A 20,508-nucleotide genomic window follows, 5' to 3' on the forward strand; every position below is an offset into this window, starting at 1 on the left:
GAGGGAGTACATAGCGAAGTACTTGTACATTTTGGAGTACTCAAGTATAGGTTTGGCCTGCTTGCGGTATACTTAATGAATCATTCCTGTGTCATAAACACTTGAGTAGTTGGTGCGTGTAGACAAAAACCTACTTGAGTACATAATTTTTATTTTCCATTAAAATTAGTATTCATTTTACAAAAACGTCGTGTAAAGTTAAAGTACTTGTACATTTCGGAGTACTCAAGTATAGGTTTTGTTAGCTTATTATATGCTCAGTATATTATATGTCGAGAATTGTGGAGCATTTATGCAGGTCTCCGGGGTGCTCTTCATTGAGTGTCCGTGTTGGGCGATAAGTTTAATTCGCAAAATTAGTGTGTTCAAATCAGTCCTGTCGCCAATATAGTGATGTCGCATTAGCCCTAAATACACATAATAGAATATCAAGGAAAAGTATCATCTAACGTATAATGAATGTTATTTATTTCTCGGAAGCAAGTTATTATCAAAACATAGTGGTCAAAATTATCGCAGAGCAATACCGATTTTGCGTAAATGCCGTTATGCGTCTGACTACGTTACTAGGGATTATGTAGTTAGTTAGGAAATTAGGAGTCCTATCTTCCCAATCGGTATGGAACAACATCAAAAGCATCACAAAGCAATATCGACTTTTGCGTGAATTCTGTTATGCGTTTTACTACGGTAGTATGCGCACCTGCTTACAGATGTCCAGACGTGAACTTTCTACTATATTCGCTCCTAACATTATAGCAGCACCCGACGCAGCTTACATTATTACGTTATAAGACGCCGGCGGCGTTTCACTGTCAGTTTAATCACCTTATTCTAGTGACATGAAAAGGACTGAATCGTATGAAATGTGGTCACTTCAAGAATCACGATTTTTCATTAAGTAGTTATGTTTCTAGGCTACTTTTACTTCTATTTCACGGGTTTTCATAGAAATCTGCTTACTTTTATAACTTTATATTTTGTGAAGTAGAGAGTAGTTTAAGGTTATGTTTGTCTAACCTTGGCGAGTGCTATTGTCACACTCGATCACCATCCTCAAATCATGGCTATCTCAATGATGTTGACTAAATTTTCGGCTTCAGAACGTGTTAATTAGACCTAATCGTTTTAACGCTGGGGTTCGCGTACAGGCATCGATAGAGTTTGTATAAATAAAGCCCTGCGAATCGCACGCCTACGGCTATAGTTCGTTCGATTATTTTCACCTTGGGATTCGCGTATATGCTACTAAGCTGTTACGACTTTAGAAAATTCTACAAGACTATTCGGAACGCGCACATGCGAGTGATTTGTTTCCGTAGCTCCGAACTGGAGAATCGCTTGCCTGCGTCTAATGAAAATAAGTCGTAAAATGTGGAGGCTGCAGAGACAGTAACTTGTATACATAAAATCAAGTTTAAAAATATGGACGGATGAGTTATCTCTGACCAATAGAGTAATATAACCGCCTATAGTTTAGTGGGGTATTGCTATAATGTATATCCAAACAATCGTTGCAGACTCTGAATGATACCTAGGTCCTTATCACAAAAAATCATGCATCAGAAGCGTAGGGGTTCATATTATCAAGTCGCAGCGCTCAAAATCGCATTTTATATTAAGTAATTAGTGATGATGTGTAGAATTTTGATATTAATAATATTATCCGGAGAATATAACCTTACATAGACATCATAGTTTTCGCATTTATGTATAATCTGAATAGGAATTTAAATACATAGTCCTAAATACACATAATAGAAAATCCGTCGATTCTAGCCAAGGTAAGTTTTGACGCAGCAATCATAAGTCGTAAAATGTGGAAACTGCAGAAACCGTAACTTGTACACATAAAATCAAGTTTAAAAAATATGGACGGATGATATTAGTCCTAAATACACATAATACAATATCTGAGAAAAGTATCAAGATGCGGCAATCAATGCAGCGATGATATAGCAATGGATGGATGATGTGGCACTATAGGCGTGACGCTTGATGATGTGGCACAGATGACGTAGCAGATGAATGTTCCCTTAGGGGATGAAAATGGGCGTGGCAATTAGGATGACGTGGCGCTCTCTGATTGGCCTGCGTATAAAGTCGATACCCTCACTACTAAGGTCGCCTTCTGAAACTAAAAAAGGATGGAGTCCTTTCCTCAAATTTGTACGAGTCTCTACGTCCGTCGGGATCGCAGCGGCCGCGTATGTACGGTTTACCGAAAACACATAAAGATAACGTACCTCTTCGCCCCATATTGTCTATGTGTGGATCGGCACAACATAATTTTGCTAAATGGCTTAACACCATCATTGAACCAGTTCGATCCTTGTATACGCACCACTGTCTTCGCGACTCGTTCACGTTTGTAGAAAAACTAAAGCGCGCTAAATTAAATCCGTCCAATGTATTTCTTAGCTCATTTGATGTGAGGGGTCTTTTTACCAACGTACCACTGTCGGAAACTTTCGAAATCTGCGCAGACGCGCTTTATGATGGCACGCTTGAACCTCCGAAATTATCACGTGATATATTTCTTGAATTGTTGCAAACTGCTACTAGTTGCGTTGAATTCAGCTTCAATGACACGATGTTCCGTCAATGCAATGGTATTGCTATGGGTTCGCCGTTGGGGCCTAGTTTGGCCGATATATTCGTGGGATACCATGAAAAGAGGTTGTTTGAAAACGTCGCAAAACCTCTCCTCTATTTTGGATATGTCGATGACACCTTTGTTGCCTTTAAAAATGAGCGAGAGTGTGATAATTTCTTCGAAAAATTGAACTGTCTCCATCCAGCTCTACAATTTACCGTGGAAAAGGAGGCTGATGCTGCCCTTCCCTTTTTAGACGTCTTAGTAGAGAGATCAGGACAAACGTTTTTAACGTCGGTGTACAGAAAACCGACCTTCACTGGTCATTATATCCGTTGGGATTCATTTTGCCCGAAGCGGCGAAAATTAAACCTTATTTCATCTCTTGTCAATCGGGCCTTGCGCATCTGTTCACCGGAAAAACTGTCACGCGAATTGGATGATATCCACTTGATTCTGTCCAAAAATGGCTATCCAGACCAAATATTAAAATGCTCCATCTCCAGGGTTTTGAAAAAATCGGATATAGCTCCCAAATACGGACCAGAAAAATGCCCGGCATTTTTACACTTACCTTGGCTAGGTAACGTGTCTAACCGTTTTGAAAAACTCATTAAATCGGCTCTTCACCGTTGTTATTACAGCGTAAACACGCATGTGGTGTACACAACGAAACCCATGTTGCCCAACTCTCGAAAAGATGTACTTCCTGCCTTTAATGCAAGTAATATTGTTTATCAATACAAGTGCTACTGTGATAGTAGGTATGTAGGACGTACATCTCAAAGATTGTTTGAGCGTATTAAGCAGCATATCCCAAAATTGATTCGGTCAAAAACATGCGCAAATACTCGCACGGAGCTCACACGTCAGTGCAAATTGGCTGCCAAAACAGACTGCTATGACGATTACCAAGCATATGCTTCGTCAATCGGTCAGCATTTGAGTGAAAACCTCGCCTGTGCACAGCACTATGATGACAATATGTTCACTGTCATTGCTCGTGGTAGGTCTTTGTTTCATCTAAAAGTGCTGGAGTCTACTATTATTCAGTTGAACAAACCTATTTTATGCAGACAAAAAGATTTCCTCTATAACCTACAAATTTCCCATTAGTGCATGTGTTTCGTGTGTGTAACTGTTTATTTACGAATTGCGTTGCTATTTTAGTACCGTATGTCCGTATACTTCATAGTTTGTTATTGTTGCCATTGGTATAATGCGAAATTCATGGTCTGTGATTTTGATTGTTGCGTCATACTTTGCCTTTTTGGTTTTGCTTTTAAATCTGTTTAAATCCCTTTAGTGTGCCGTTAACTCTTGAAAAGAGGCACCCGAAAAGTCTTCGAGTTAATAAATATTATTATACAATGGCTATTGTATTGAAAGCTATATCTACTTTATGAAATTAAGTGTACTATCTCCCAAATCGGTATGGAGCAACATCAAAATCATCACAGAGCAATACCGACTTTTGCGTAAATTCTGTTATGCGTTTGACTACGTTAATAGGAATTAATGTTATCAAGTCGCCTTCAAGTAATAAATTAGCGATGATGCATTTATCCATGCGATACCGCAGTCTTTGTGAACATACATAGTCTTAGATACACAAAAAATCGTACATAGTTGATCACGCAAAATCTACGCAGAATCTGAATGTTATCAACGTCCTTTTTCTCGAAAGTGCAAGCATTAATATTATCAAGTCGCATTAGTCTTAAATACACAAAATAGAATATCTGTGGAAAGTATCATTTAACCTATAATGATTGTTATTTATTTCTCGAAAGCAAGTTACTACACTGGTCAACACATATTTTTAGGCAGACAAAGTGAGAGTGGTGTTGGGGGTTCTGAAGGGCACTGATTCCGAATATGACCTTAGTTTATTTTCAAATTGCCTCTTGTGGTGGCGATAACCCATAGGGCTATTTTGACCAAAATCTCCTATTTTCGCTGTAATGGCTTAATAGAAAATCGCCTCAGTCGTACTGTAAAGTTTAGAAACTCAATCTACTTGTTATTTTGACACACAGAAGACTTTTTTAAATCCAAATACAGCAACAGCACTATATTTAGGGGTATTAGATTTATCATAGCAATAGACTTTCATGGATATCATCTACATAAATAAACTCCAGTCATGTATCTAAGTATTTATCCGGATATGCAAATAACGTGGCATTAATTCGATCAGTTTTACATCAGCCACCGATTGTAAATTTGAAAGATTCATTTGGAATACACTATTATTCACATTGTTTCACCATTGTTGTTTGTACGATTTTCTCCTGTAAGCAACTTAGTACAGTTTCTCGAAATGTTCTAGCAATGGTCTGCCATAATATGATCATCTCATCTGCCCTGATATCTTTTTTGTTGTTGTTTTGATGTTCTGGTGGAAACTATCCCCTTGCTAATCAACAAGATCATCCGGAAATACAACAAGATAACGGAGCAGGAAGTGAACTTTTATGCTCATGTTTGTTCAAGTTTTCCATTTGCAGATACGAATTTTCGGACCAACTGTTCGTAGTTGGGTGCTTTGTGATCACCTTTACTACATCTTAAGATAAATTCCATGCAGCGAACTCCTTCCTAATATGAAATTGGAATCTATCATCCATATTCAAGTCGGAAATCTATCAAAGATACCAGATTTAAGCTTCTCGTTTGATAGGGATACTATAGGTATGCCCACTTTGTTGACTCAGCGGAAAATGAGAAGAAAAAAAATGAGACGCATATGAGTATTGTAGTTTAGCTTTTCAAGGACAAATTTTATAGCTTTATACTACTCTTTAGTGTGGTGGAATGACCAATTTATACAGAAGAATATGTATCTCCGTTGTGCAAAAGTACAATTTTTAGGCTTGACAAACTGCTTTTTTGATAAACGAATATTTCGCAACAGGTCATATTAATATTGATAGAATGATTGAGAACGACATGAGGGTTTTTCATGGTCAATAATCTATTTATGCGCAGTATAAAATGAAAAAAAAACTACGATTTTCTTCTTTTTAGGGGTATAAATATCTTCCGAACAAGAGCCAATCTGGCAAAACTAATGTGATATTCGTAATCAGCAACCTCGAAAACCCCTGGAACGGCTCTCAGATGTTCTGCCAAAAATTTTTTTTCATTTTGTTTACCATTATTATCAGTGTACATGGTGCTAAATACACATAAAATCGTGGATAGTCGAGTAAATTTTGTTATGTGTTTGACTACGTTACAAGGGATCAATATTATCAAGTCGCATTCAAGCAGTGTTGGGATCAAGTCACTACCTTCGAGTCACGAGTCATCTCGAGTCATTGCACATTTTTAGTCGAGTCAAGTTTTCGGGTATGCGGTGGTAAAAAAATCTATCATCCTCCGGTGGCACCGATCCTTTGAAACTATACAATACATCCTGGGAGACGGGGAAACCTCCAGTCTCGTGGAAACATGCTATAGTCTGCCCAATTGCCCAAAAGGGCAAGACCCGACCTCAGCGGACTCGTACCGCCCTATATCCCTCACGAGTCACATTTGTAAAGTCATGGAGGGAATGGTCACCGTTCGCATAAGATGGAACTTGGAGTCAAAAAATCGGAAACATCCCTCACAGTCCGGCTTCCGCCGTGGTCGAAGCACCTTGGACCACATCCTGCGTCTCCACGACACGATTTACAAGAATATTCACCATCGGCGATCGGTGGTAGCGGTCTTCTTAGACATAAGTCGAGCCTACGATATGGTGTGGCGCCACGCACTTCTGTACAACTATACCTCGGAGTACGCGGACACATGCACCGATGGATTACAAATTTCCTTTCTGACAGAACTTACGAGGTGACCGTAGGAAACACTCTTTCCGACAGCTACGTACTGCGGAACGGCATTCCCTAGGGAAGCGTTCTCAGCCCTTTGCTGTTTGCGGTCATGATCAATGATTTACCGAGCTCGTTAGGTCATCGGTGTAAACATTCGGTGTTCGCAGATGACTGAGCTGTTCCTATCCCTCTTGTCTTCCATTCAATCATCACTCGATGTAATAAGGGATTGGTGTTCCAGATGGGGGTTTACCATCCGCAAGGCTAAGATCGTAGGCATGCTGTTCAGTGTTCATGAAGAATAGGAAAATTCAACCACTCATCTTGAAAACTGGTGACCATGAACTTGAATTTGTCCACACTTACAAATATTAGGGTATCACGTTTGACAAATTGCTCAACTATAAGCAACATATCGAGATGATTTCAAAAATGTGCTCCAACAGACTAAATCTAATCAGTGTCGTGACTGGTACCGCATGGGGAGCGAATAAAAACCATTGCTGCAGCTTTTCAGGGCGCTGCTACGCTCACTGATTGAATATGGGTTACCAGCATATTATTTCGCCCAAAAAAGTATCTGAACAAGTTACGCAGCCTACCATACGAAATCAAGCTCCCCGCCTCTGTTGCGGAGCAATGCGCAGCACTCCCATATGTGCACTGGAAGCATCAAGTGACGGACTTATTCTACATCTACGCCACAAACAGCTTACAGCCTTAACTATCGCTGTCAGCTCAGACGGTACCGCAGGCTCACGAACACCCAACAGTAGGAGTGCTTGAAGACTCTTGGCAGAGGATATACCGCCTCATGAACACAAAATTCATTACCGTCGACATCACCACAAATGTCGAGTTTCTGAGTAACCTTGTCCTTGACAGAAAAGCTCTCCCAGATTTGCCTCCATGGCTGATGCAATCACCTGACATCGATTTATAACTTGCAAAAATCATTAAAAAAGATATCGCACCTCTGTTACACAAACCCATAGTCCTGTAGGCCCTACTTCATATTCGAACGCTATAACGATGCCACTGAAATATACACTGACGGCTATAAATCAGCAGAGGGACCGGTATTGCGTTTACCATCCCGTCGCTGATGATAAACTTTTCGCAACCTTGTTCTACCCTTAAGTCCACGCTCTAAAATGGATCTGTCAGAATGGCTCATACCGTCAAAGACGTACTATCCGCTATGACCAACTTGCAGGCACAGCAAACGCAGAATGTTATATTTGAATGTGGTCGCTCCATGAATCAAGCGATTCGGAAAGGCGCCATCGCTGTCCGGCCTGGGTACCGGGGCATGCTGATTAGGGCTCTTCAAAAATGACTTTTTTTCTCAAATCGTACTGGCTACTTGATAAAATTGTTAGGTTCCCTAATTTAAGCCTATACACAAAATTTGGTTTAATTCCAGCCAGTAACCGCTTTGCTACAGGAGAAGAAAGTTTCTATTTATTATATAAAAATAAATGATAAAAAATTTGAAAATTTTCTGTTCACCCCATCAAAGTGTTAGGCTGTCTATAGAAACGATCCTCACCAAATTTGGTTCAATTCCAACCGGTGGAAGCGGAGTTATTGCCGTCAAAAAATTTGGATTTGAATAAAATAGTATTTACGGTGACCGATTCTTTGTTTATTTATTATAGTTTTGCTCGAGTTCGAGTGTTGATCGTCGTCGCGAGAGGACGCATTATCGTAGTACCTGTATCGGTAACGTCGGTCGATTCAGCCGTATTCGCAAAGACAAGTCAAAGTTTAGGGAAGCGTTTGCAGTTTATCGTCATATCGGCTTCTAGACACTATAGATTCAACAATAACCGCAGCAATACTAGGTAAAACCGTGAAATGCCAGGAAGTGGCGGAGCGCATAAGCGTGCCGCAAATTTGGAGTTGAAAGGGCCCGCGTCGAAGGACATGGCTTCAGATTCAAATAGAGTTAATGGTGATCTTTCGGTAATCATCAAAGGGGTCAAGAAAACTATGCGGCAATGCAATCCATTAACTATTAATAAGGCTCTGTTCAAAGTGCTTGGTGGCAACTACAGTGATATCAGAATACTGCCTTCGGGGGACATTCTAGTCAAATGCGCGAACAGTGATCAGGTCAAGAAATTACTCGCTTGCGATAATTTAGGTACCACGTCGACACCAATCGAGGTTAAAACCGAACGCCATATGGTCAGACCTACTGAGGTTAAAGGAGTGATAACGAATGTGCCGCTTGAAATGTCGGACGACGAGATTAGAGAAGCGCTAACAGAGCAACACGTCACATTCGTGCGGCGATTCTCCTACAAATCAGATGACGTGGTTAAATATAACAAATCGGTCCTACTGTGTTTCGCGTCTACAATTCTGCCCACTGCAGTGAGGATTGGATACATGCAATTTCGAACACGGGTTTATAATCCGCCACCCGTCAGATGTTTTAATTGTAACAGATTTGGTCACAAGTCGAAGCATTGCCGCAGTGCTCAACGTTGTGCGAAATGTGGGAGTCGTCATACCGCTGATAAATGCGAGAATAATCCATGGTGTGTGAATTGTGGAGAGTCTCATTCGGCTCGTTACACGGGTTGCCCGAGATACCGCCAGGAAGCTAGAATCCAAGTAGTCATGGCTAAAACGGGGGTCAATTATTAGAGCGCCAGACAGACACAGCAACAGGATACTGAAAGTCTTCAGCCCTTCTCGCCTACCGAATTTCCGCCCTTGCCTAAGTCACTCCATGTCAGTAGTGCAGGTAGCGCCGAACAAAGTAATTCCGATAACGCTCGTGCCGGAGTCGCACCTACCAATGAAAATAGTTCGCGCAGTCCTCGTCCAAGTTCCGATGGCAATCTGGTAACCATCCCTCTGGCAGCATTATTCAATTTTATAGCGGAAGTCATCAAAAACACAATAGTCAGTTTTGGAGCAGGTCAAGAGGTACGCATAGACGAAATTATTGCAAAATCGGCCGGTAAAAAGCTAGGAATATCGGTGCCAAAAATTGTTTTGGTGATCAGGCGACTCAAAACTATGAAATGTCGAGGGTAACATCGAACTGTGAAAACCCGATGGATCTATCGGCTGGTAAAGAGAGAACCAACAACCAATCCGCACATGATCATGATCATGGTGACAACAATGTCCTCGAGCATACACCGACATCTTCAATATAGTGCAATGGAACTGTCGAGGCTTGTATCGTAAACTCAACGAATTGAAACATTTTCTCGAAAATTGTATGTTGGAAGCGCCCGAGATCATAGCCTTACAGGAAACACACTTAATTAGCCGATATGTTCCGAAAATTCCTGGGTATAATTTAATACGCAAAGACCGCAACATCCACGGCGGGGGAGTTTGTTTGTTCGTGAAAGAAAATTTACGCCACCGGGAAATCGAAGTTCCCAATATTTCCCCGATAGAGGCGCAACTCATAAAGTTGGATGAAATCGTCATCATGAATATCTACATACCACCGAATAAAGCAGTCTCTCTGCAGCTTATGAAAACGTGTTTCTCTTTCTCTGATTCTAAATTCGTGGCGGTGGGCGACTTCAATGCACACCACTCCTTGTGGGGTGCTAAGAATGGTAATCGGTATGGAAAACATCAGTATGAGGTATTAGACGACAAAGATTTGGTAGTCATAAACACCAATATAGGAACAAGACTAAACATATCGTATGACGCTGGCGCAACATCACTGCTTGATTTAACAATTGCTTCCAAAGACATAGGACACAAGATTGAGACAGTGGTCACGGATCATCTTTCAGGAAGTGACCATTTTTTGATCTTCAATCATATTTCGATCTCAGCAAATGTGACGGCGCAACATTTTGAATCTTGGGTTATACACAAAGCAAAGTGGTCCTAATTTCGATGGTCAGCTAATCGGAATCTCTCTCAGTTGTTCAATAAAGAGCACGTGACAATACAAGACATCACAGAAGCAATAATCGCAGCAGCTCGAATCTGTATTCCAGTCACGAAACCACATAGAAAATGAAGCATTCCCTCGTGGAATGAAGCGTGTGCCCGAGCTATCCGTCTGAAACGGGCTGCTTATTTGAAAATGAAGACCTCGTTTCACATTGACCTTGTTATAGCGTTCAAGAAGCAGAGAGCGGAAACTAGAAGAGTGATACAATCCGTTAAAAAGTCCAGTTGGGAATCATTTTGCTCATCTCCGAACAATACAACAAAGTTATCCAAGGTCTGGAGAGTCGTCCGATCGATGTCCGGATCCAGATCATGGAATACGATTAGTAGTCTTACATCTGGAAATCGCATACTTACAAGCAATAAGGACAAAGCAAATGCATTAGCGTGTAGATTCGCCTCATTCAGTAGCGATGATAACGTCGATTCTGAATCCGTGGCCAGACGGAAAGCATTCGAAAGAGAAACGCTTCAACCGATATTGGTACAAACCGATCAAGCTTCAGACATGAATAATCCCTTCACAATGAGGGAATAATTGAAGAGAGCGCTGAAAGCGAAAAAAAGTGCATCTCCGGGTCCAGACGGCGTATGTTATCAGATGATCAACAATCTGGACGAACTCTGTCTCGACCGTATGCTTTCATCGTTCAATGCTACGTGGAGTGATGGAAACTGTCCTGCCAGCTGGCGTCACTCAACAGTCATACCTTTACTAAAAGGAAACAAAAAACCTAGTGATCCGGACTCCTATCGCCCAATATCCCTAACAAGTAATATGTGTAAAATAATGGAAAGGATGATATCTAATAGACTACGTTGGTGGTTAGAGAGTACAAAACAGATTTCGCCAGTTCAATGCGGCTATAGGACTAAACGCTCAACCACAGATTGTATTTTAGCCTTGCATGACGATATCTACAAAGGCATTTGGAACGAACGATCTACAGTTGGAGCTTTTCTAGACTTGGAAAAAGCTTACGACACCGTTTGGAGAGAAGGCGTTATCTTCAAGTTCCACAAACTGGGCATCTCTGGTAACATGCTGAGATGGATTTATTCATTCATCTGTAACCGTACTTTCCAAGTTCGGGTAGGTGACAGCTTATCCGATTCATTTTCTTTAGATAATGGGATTCCACAAGGCAGTGTTCTCAGTCCGATAATTTTTACGGTTATGATGAATGACCTCCCCGATGTAATCGATACTAGTATCAATCTATTTGCGGATGACGCTTGCTTATGGGAAACTGGCTTAGATGTAATGACAATCTCGTCAAAATTGCAGAACTCTTTAATCAACCTTTATCAATGGTGTAAAAAATGGGGTTTGCGGGTCAACGTCAAGAAGTCTGCCGCAATTATATTCACTAAACCTAGAAAACTACCACCTGTTCAATTTTCAATAGGTATGACAGAACTCCCAATAAAGAAAAGTTGTAAATACTTGGGAATTATTTTCGATTCTAAACTGACTTATCGTTCGCACAAAGATGCTGTTGTCGAAAAATGCCTAAAAAGAATGAACTTACTACGTATGCTCAGCGGCACAACATGGGGTGCCTCCACGCCTTGCTTGCTAGCGGTCTGCAGATCTATGATCCGATCGGTAATCGAGTACGGATTCGAAGCGTATTTGTTTTCACCTTTATATGTTATGAATTCGATCCAAAAAATTCAGAATACCGCTCTACGGATATGCAACGGGGCAATGAAGAGTACTCCAGCCTTCGCTCTTCAACATTACTGCGCTGAACCACCCATACCAATAAGGCATCTGCAAGCATGCTACAATTATCGAACTGTTATAGCGTCGTTGCCGAACCACCCGTGCGCAACAGTAATTGATGATTCTTGGCACGAAATTTTCCCGCACTCGACGTTATTTATGACCTTTAATATGAAAACTAGAAATGCGAATCTCATGCAAATTAATCTACAGAACCAAGTAGTAGTTCCTCTCCCGCCATGGCAGGAAATATGTTGTCGAATAGATTTGCACCTAAAATCAAGAAATTTAAAGTCTGACCTACCCACAATTGCCATGTCAAAGTGTAATCGTTACATCACAGAAATGTACTCGAACCATGTCAAAATATATAGACCGATGGGTCAAAAACTATTCATCAATGTGGTGCAGCCTTCGTAGTCGAAGAAATTCCGTTTTCTCACAGCGAATCTCTTAGTAAATATTCATCAGTATTCTCATCCGAATTAGTTGCAATTCTGCGTGGCTTAACCTGGGCAAAAGAAAATCTAGGTTCTCGAAAACTCGCCATCCTATCTGACAGTCAAAGTGCCCTTACAGCCATTAACGCCGGCTCTACTAATAACAAACTAATATATGATATTATTCAGTTGTGCGCAGATCTCGACAGAAAAGGAGTGGAGACAAATTTGATATGGATCCCTGGCCACATGGGAGTTGGGCAAAATGAAACGGCTGACGAACTAGCAAGAGCGGCTGCATCCACGGATCACGCAGATGACATTGGAGAACCGGTCCAACTGTCTGCTCCAGAAGTGAAAACGCTCATAGCATCCATATGCCGCGAGAAATGGATTGAAGACTTCAACTCGTCACATGACGGGTCGGCATATCACAAAATACACGCACCCATCACAGAAATTCCTGCGCCGCTGAATTTTTCACGAAGGCACTCCTCGATAATCCTGAGGTTGAAATCGGGTCATTGTCGGCTGAAGTCGCATCTTTATCGTATAAAGTGCCACGAAGATGGCCTGTGCGTCGTGCATGGCCGAAGAGACCGTCGAACACTTTCTGATTGTGTGCCCTGTATATGCTTCTCAGAGACAATATTTGAAGAGTGCGGCGAGACGGAACCATGTCGACATGACAGTACGGGCCCTATTATCCAGTCCATATACAATTCAGACTGTTATTGAAATCGTATTAGCCACCCGATTAATCTAATTTTTGCGGATATAATATTTTCGACGTGGTCTGGTGCACAAAACCTTAGTAGTTAAGCACCATTAACCCCACATACAACACACACACAACACTCAACTAAAGGCAACCAGCATGATTAGTACCAGTTTTTACAGATAAAATACGGCGCAAACGACAAATCCCATGTAGTGATTTCGAATTTGCGGTACCATGACGTCACGATTTTTCAATTGTGACGTAATAGTTGATTGACATGTATGGCTCTTTGGTAGTTCAAATGGAAAATATAGGGTCAATATGGCTCTTCGGACGAAGAAAGTTCCCGACCACTGATATAGATCATTGCTATGGAATGGATGTTCTGATGATGGTCAAAGATTTTTTGGTCCGTTTAAAACAGGGGTCATAAGCATTTTACGTCAAAGGGCCCATATATACTAGGCTTACCATACGTCCTCTTTTAAGAGGATTTGTCCTCTTTTTTGACTTTTTTGAAAGTGTCCTCGGAGGAGTGGGAGGACGCCCTTTTGTCCTCTTTTTTGAGATTTTGTCCTCTTTTTTGAAAATTTAGGTCAGATTTAGAGGAAATTGCGAGTGATATGCCGCAAATTAGCGCAGAAGTGAAGCTCCGGCGGGTATTTCGGAGGGACAAGCAGTGATTTCAGCTCTGAACGAAAAGAAGACCTTTTTTTTTTTTTTAGTCATCCACCTAGCAATGTGGAGTGAAAAACGTGATTTTGAGCTCTGAGCGGAAGTGATGACCTTTTTTTTTTTTTTTTTTTTTCAGTCAACCGATCATGAAGTGGGGAAAATTTACCGGTTTTCGAGAATTCTTCTCCAGTTTTGCATGTCTGAAATTTCTGATAAAGTGTCCTCTTTTTTCATTTCCGAAATATGGTAAGCCTAATATATACCCTATATTTTCAATTGTCAGCGTCATTTCACTTTGACGTCACAATTAAAGCTTCATGACGTCATGGCTGAAAAACAACAATAACAACAAAAGCAATAAAAATCATGTTAAAGCAAGGGCCATGTGTTAAACGTGTTCGTTTTGATTCGATTTCTGGTTTAAATGCAACCCTAACGACACCTAGAATTCGAGATAACGAACTGCGGCGAACTGCGATATTTAAGAAATAAACGGAAGCCAGACATATATCACTCAATGGTAACTGAACAACAAAATATCAATACATAGGCTCTGTTTAAAATGTTCGTGTTCAATATTCTTTGAATTAGGTTTTGTTTGTTTGTTTTGAAATATTCATGGTGTTTGTCGACTGATATGGTCACATTTACACCACGGCCCACTTCTAGGCTTTTATAAGTCACCGCTTACGCGGATGAGGCGGAGAGGAGTAGCCTCGATAAACCTCCAATACTCAGGTAGGAATTCTGGAGTCGACCTCGGTCGGACTCGAACCCGCAGCTCACTGGCGTTCCAGCTGTGGATTATACCCCTGCGCTATCTTGCCACTCTTTGAATTAGGTAGCCAACATTTTTCACATTGACATAAGTCGGGATGACATATATGATGATCAAGACCAAATTCCAACAATCTGGGAGATGCCACGTCATATGTTGCGTCCTAGCCTTTGCTTGCTAACGAACATGCAATTTTCTGAACCTGTATACATTATTGATCGGTGCATGTCGAGGATAATTGCACGAATAAGCCTTTATTAAGTCGGATAGCTTCAAATCCAATTGATGATTATGAGTTGAATATATGCATCCAATATTGTCTGAAAACAGCACGAGAGTACTGTATCAGTGAATCAAATTGGTGCCTTGATGGACGATTGTTCTTTTATAATTACTAGTAAGTCACTGGACTTTATTCTGACCGCGTGCAGCCGTAAATTATTATCCAACTTTACCATGCGCCTTGTCATTCAGAGCAAGCTAAACTTCAAGACATCACTATTTTGCAGTGTCGTTTCATTGGTTTTTGTACCTGGAGCAGCGTAGAAAAGGGCGTGACCGTGAGTGTCTACAACGGCGTGGCTGGAATTAAGATTTGATGTCAACTAAATTAAAAAGGCGGGCGTTTACTTTATATCTGAAATATAAATTATTATTATTATTATCATGTGCGAAAGCGCATAGGCCCAAATATATCCTTGATACGTCCATGACGTCTATACATCTGTGATCATGCCGAACGAGGCATTCATGACATAGACTTACAGCTTACCTCATCGGCGATGCATGCCGAATTATGCTCTCCTCCACAATCTTCGAGATCTGGGGTGTCAAACACAGTCGCGACGCAATGCCAAGAGGGTAAATGGAAGTCTTATATTATCCTGCTCATTTCTACCAGAAGTTGAGCTATTCAATAATAAATATTTTCATTTAAATAATATCTGGAGAAAGAACGTTTCGAACACGTTCATTGTCGATATGTCATATCATGACCGTCTGACCATTAATAACAAGTCGGTGACGTTGAGATCAAATTTGGAGAAGGTAATAGCGCGGTTATAGTGACACCTTCTTCAGGACAGAGATTTGATTCAATGCGACGGTTTAACAACCTTGTTTATACCGTGACCCAGAATCGTATACGTGAAAACCCGAATGGTGATTTAATTAAAATTAACCAAATAAGACGAACCGGCGTATAAAGTTAATTTCATGCATCTAACGCATACATAGGACCAGCAAATCCGCATAATTATTGAAACAATAGGTGCATAAATATACGCCAACCTACATCGACGTGATAAGATACTATTTGAGAGGTTTTTACCGATAACAATTGTATTGAGTATACCAATACATTTCGCAACTACTTCCTTCGCGAACTAGAATTGTATAGGACATAGCTCAATAGCTATTGAAATTAGATCCACTCAATCGTTCAGAATTATGTCTAAAAAGGGAAAACGTTCGAGGTACAGGAACAAATATGACAACAACTCGTTCGTCATTACGTTCGTTTCAAATTTAAATCAATGCCTTGGGTAGGAGTTCTTGTATGGGACGCATTCAAACTAGAGGGCAACCGATTATTATCGACCTGGCCGATTATCGAGGCCAATATTTTATACATAAAAAAATTCAAAAATACTGGAAATGCAATGGTCCGTGTTCTCAATCTCAAGAAATCGACAACACAAAGCGCGATACGTGACAGATTAACCCTTGCAGGATGAGTGCAACTTGGTTAGCACGCAGAGAAACTGGGCTTCTTGCATTACAATCTACCTCTACTTGACTGATCTGCAATTCTATATCCCGTTTTGCTTTTTGGGTTATCACGAATTTCAATGAATGTGCACAAATAAGCAATAATTCTTTTTAATTTAAGTTTACCCTTTAGTTGTTCTGCTTTCTGTGACATGAACAAGTGCCATCTTGCTTAATACATAATATTTTTGGCGAAATGTTTCCCTGCTCCTTCCATGTTAATATCGGCCTATCGGTTATTGGCGTTGTGAGCGTGTCGATAATCGGAATCGGCCTGCAAAAAATCTATATCTGTCGACCTCTAATCCAAACCTGATTCGCGAGGGATATAATTTTGGGTCGCGACGGCACCACATCGATCATTTGAGTTGTAGGTTATTTAATATTTATTGAATCACCTGCAACAACAAAATCTCCTTTCATGTCGCGATTTACTAAGGATAGTTTGTATATATCCGAGGTCACCATGTTGGGTAGGCCTATTAGGAACGTCGTTTCTACAACAGGGCTTGATCATGAAAATATGCCGACGTTTGTGCTAAACAAATTGGTTTGAATTCATGATATCATTTGTCCGATATTGGTTTCTCTGGAAACACCGTGTGAGACCATTGGAATGCTTCAGTGCGCAACGATCGAAGGCGGGCTATGAGACACGAGTATTTCGAGGTCAAACCCTTCTGCGCCGGGATGCATGAAAACATGACGTTTTAGTGAACATGAGGGCTGGGCACAATGATTCCAGTACTCGAATCTGAATCGAGTATTAATTGTGATGATTCGAGTCGAGTAGTAAAAGGCGATTTTTTTCGAGTACTGAAATTATACGCTCCTCGGCACTGGAAGTTAATTTATCAACGAGAATAATACTTTGATTGGCCGTATCGTAGCACACGAAACATAAAGTACAAAGCTACGAACGTTACTGGAACTAGCACATTCCGGAAGTCATGATTGTTCCACAACATTGTCACCAAGGGCAATAAAATCAGTATATGGTCGAAAAAATACCGAAGTATCTGTAATGTGATGGATAGCAGGCATTATATTCTTTGTGGTGGCATAAAAGGTACATATGTGAACTGTCACATATTGCGTTCTGTTATGACGTTATAATGAGTCATACTCGATTACTCGATTCGACTCGAAGCATATTTCGTGATTCAGAATCAAATCACTCAGGTACTCGATTTTGCCAAGCCCTACTCAACATACGGCTAAGCAAAGTGCGATGCCAATAAGATTGGCGGCGATAAAGCCTTGTTAAAACATTGACCGACGCTGGTTGCCCAAAACCTTCGATATTGATATATCCGTACATCGAAATGGTCGGCACAGAATAGTCCCGTTCTTGCAATCTGAGAAGACAGTAAGTAGTAGCTTACTGATGCAGAGAAAATGCGACGCACATAGAAAAATATGGCACCCCAATTTAAAATCGCGTCCGTCACACATGTTTAATGGAGCTGCATAGCGTACAAATGTTGTCTCCGTGATCTCTATGCCATACGTGGCAGTAAAATCATAGCATACTATGCCATACGTGGCCGTAAAATCATAGCATACTAATAATAAAAATGCATTCTTTTCGATGTGTGAGGCTTGGGTCGCGAGATGCCACAAAAACTCAGATTTCGGCCGCGGTCTGAAAAGTTTGAGAACCACTGTGCTAGGGGGGATACGCGGTTAGATAGGTAAATCCCAGACAAAGCAAAATTCAGTTAAATAAGTGGGTAGCAATGAAATAATGGTAACAACCACAGGCCCAAACCCAAAAGGAAGATCGTAGCAACTATCCATGTTTCTGCATTTCAATAACAATGTCACTGCCGATTTCGACAACTAGGAATTCAGGTTGGTAATTCATGCGGGGTTCAATTTCGTTTTTTTTGTAGATTTTCAATAGCAAAAACCCAATATGGATCAAGTCTATTTAAATGTTTCAAAAGACACTACATTGAATCTATCGGAATACTACTCAGCAATCAATCTCACCGCGATCCAAGACTCGAGTGTTTGGGCAACGTTCACCTTTCTGAGTATTTTTGGATGCCTCGTAAATACATTCATGGTTTTGATATTGTCGCGAATGAAGGTGAACTTCTTTTCGGTCATCCTAATCGGACTTTGCTTTTCCGATATCATTTCCGCCCTCAACAGTCCAATATTCGTCTACGGATTATTTAACTTGACTGATTATAGAATTTCATGGATTTTCTGTTACATGGGGTTTTCCATAGAAAGTGCAACATCATCAATCACGGCCCAACATGTTCTCTTGCTCAGTTTCATTCGATTTCGGAGCAATACAAAACTGGGAGGATCTACAAAAGAAACAAGTGCGAAGAAATGTCGCATTTATATTGTCACATCTTACGTCGTCACTTTCCTTGTGAACGGTGTACTTGCAACTCTTGGCACAGAACATAAAAAAATTGGCGACAGTCATTACTGTAGTATTAGACGGGAGTTAAGTATACCGTATGTGATTGCTTCAATATCATACCAAATTATCGGTATCCTCATTCCTTCGGTTATGATTCTGGTATTCTGTATTGTACTCATCGTTTTCCTTGTGCATCGTCGATCTTCTGGAATATCTTCGTCATCTGCCGCTCGACAAAGAGAAAATCAAATATTGATCCAATTGGCCGCGATCGTTATCTCGTTCGTTGTCGGTTATTCGTTTGATTTCGCAGTGAAGGTGTACGCTGTCTCAAGGAATTTTCTAATTCCTCATGACGTGTTGGTGTATCATGGTCTGGCAACTCATGGTGTGCTACGTGTTTGCGAATGTATCAACCCATTTCTGTACTATGTAGCGTTCAGCGATATCAAAATCGAATTTGGACGTATCATTGCAGAAATCCGAAACAGATCTACCGCTTGCTTTCAAGGCGCGATTCAGTCAAACAGGGAGGCTCCAACTGGAGGGGCACACACGGATGCGCGACATGGAGGAAGTGAAGTTGCGGCTGTGGTGGGCTCGATTATCCCAGTCGATTTGTCATCAAATAAAAGCACGAACGTGGTGTCAACAACCATCTTATCATCCGTCGAAGAAATACCGGCCTTATCAACAAAACAGAATTCGGAGGTCGACATTCCGCTTCCAGGCGCCCCATGATTCAGCATTGTGTATCCATAGTCATTCCATTTCGATTGGCGCTTCCGCTTTGAAGTAACGTGTTCCGCGCACTATTTGGGTATCTATTTAGCGGCAGAGAACTGCAAACGTGGTCTCAATCATTACGATTACTGTAAAATATGAGCCTAAAGGTTCAGTTCAGTCACCTGCTTCATTTATTGATATTTATGTCTGTATATTATTCTATCGCAGTATCGTTTTATAACCTGGTAAATTTACACGTTTCTGTCAATTTCTTACTACTCATTGCCTGCTCAGTGATAATAAAGCCGTTTTGGATTGGAATGCGTGCTCAAAATTTGCTAGAGTTGCCGTCTGAACATGTAATCGGTTATGAAGAGTCTGTAATATCAACTCCAATTAAGATCCTGACTAGCGCATCCGATATCAAGGCGCTGCGCATGCGGCCACAAATATTTACTCTTAACAATCGTAATTAGATATATTAGGGTTGGTGCTTAGGGATTCTAGGGATCAGGGTTGTAATGACTCGACTTGACTGGAGTAATTTTCTCAAATTACGGAAATGACTCGACTCGACTCGACTCGAGTCAATTTGTGTATTGACTCGACTTGGACTCGAGTTATTGTGCATGACTCGGACCAAGTCATATGACTCGGTACTCAGACGGCAAAGGCCGACATTTCATTGTAATTTCGAAGAATAGTAAAGTACCCCAGCTATTGGGATTTCGTCTATTGTTACTGGTACTCGAAAATGCGCTCAGGAACTGCTAAAAGTGAGGAAAACTAGTATATTAGAAATGCGAACCATTCTATATCACAAAACAGAATTATAAAAAGTGGGTTTAACAATACTTCAACTGGAAACTGAGCAGTCAACAAAAGGACTTGGACTCGGACTCGAGTCATAATACC

General features: G+C 40.8%; 1 protein-coding gene and 1 long non-coding RNA gene across 13 annotated transcripts in view; one reads left to right on the forward strand and one right to left on the reverse strand.

Annotated features, from left to right (window-relative positions):
- LOC145435869 (uncharacterized) overlaps positions 1-20,508 on the reverse strand; it is a 284,669-nt gene that overhangs the window by 89,983 nt on the left and 174,178 nt on the right. The gene's annotated exons all lie outside the window — the stretch shown is intronic.
- On the forward strand, positions 8,281-19,608 carry LOC145435393 (uncharacterized). Its single transcript, XM_080312669.1, has 4 exons — positions 8,281-8,802; positions 10,913-11,461; positions 12,727-13,228; positions 19,304-19,608. The coding sequence occupies exons 1-4, from the start codon at positions 8,281-8,283 to the stop codon at positions 19,606-19,608; spliced, it is 1,878 nt and encodes a 625-aa protein (XP_080168795.1).

Source organism: Botryllus schlosseri, chromosome 3 (assembly GCF_051294905.1).
Source record: "Botryllus schlosseri isolate E-star chromosome 3, Bs_hap1, whole genome shotgun sequence".
NCBI lineage: Eukaryota > Metazoa > Chordata > Ascidiacea > Stolidobranchia > Styelidae > Botryllus > Botryllus schlosseri.

Bases quoted from the DNA above. Each gene is read 5' to 3' on its own strand.
- LOC145435393 (XM_080312669.1), top strand. From the start codon at position 8,281: ATGCCAGGAAGTGGCGGAGCGCATAAGCGTGCCGCAAATTTGGAGTTG. The intron at 11,462-12,726 runs GTAGGTGACAGC...GATATTATTCAG, and splicing joins ACCGTACTTTCCAAGTTCGG to TTGTGCGCAGATCTCGACAG. The intron at 13,229-19,303 runs GTACGGGCCCTA...TGTACTATGTAG, and splicing joins GGAACCATGTCGACATGACA to CGTTCAGCGATATCAAAATC.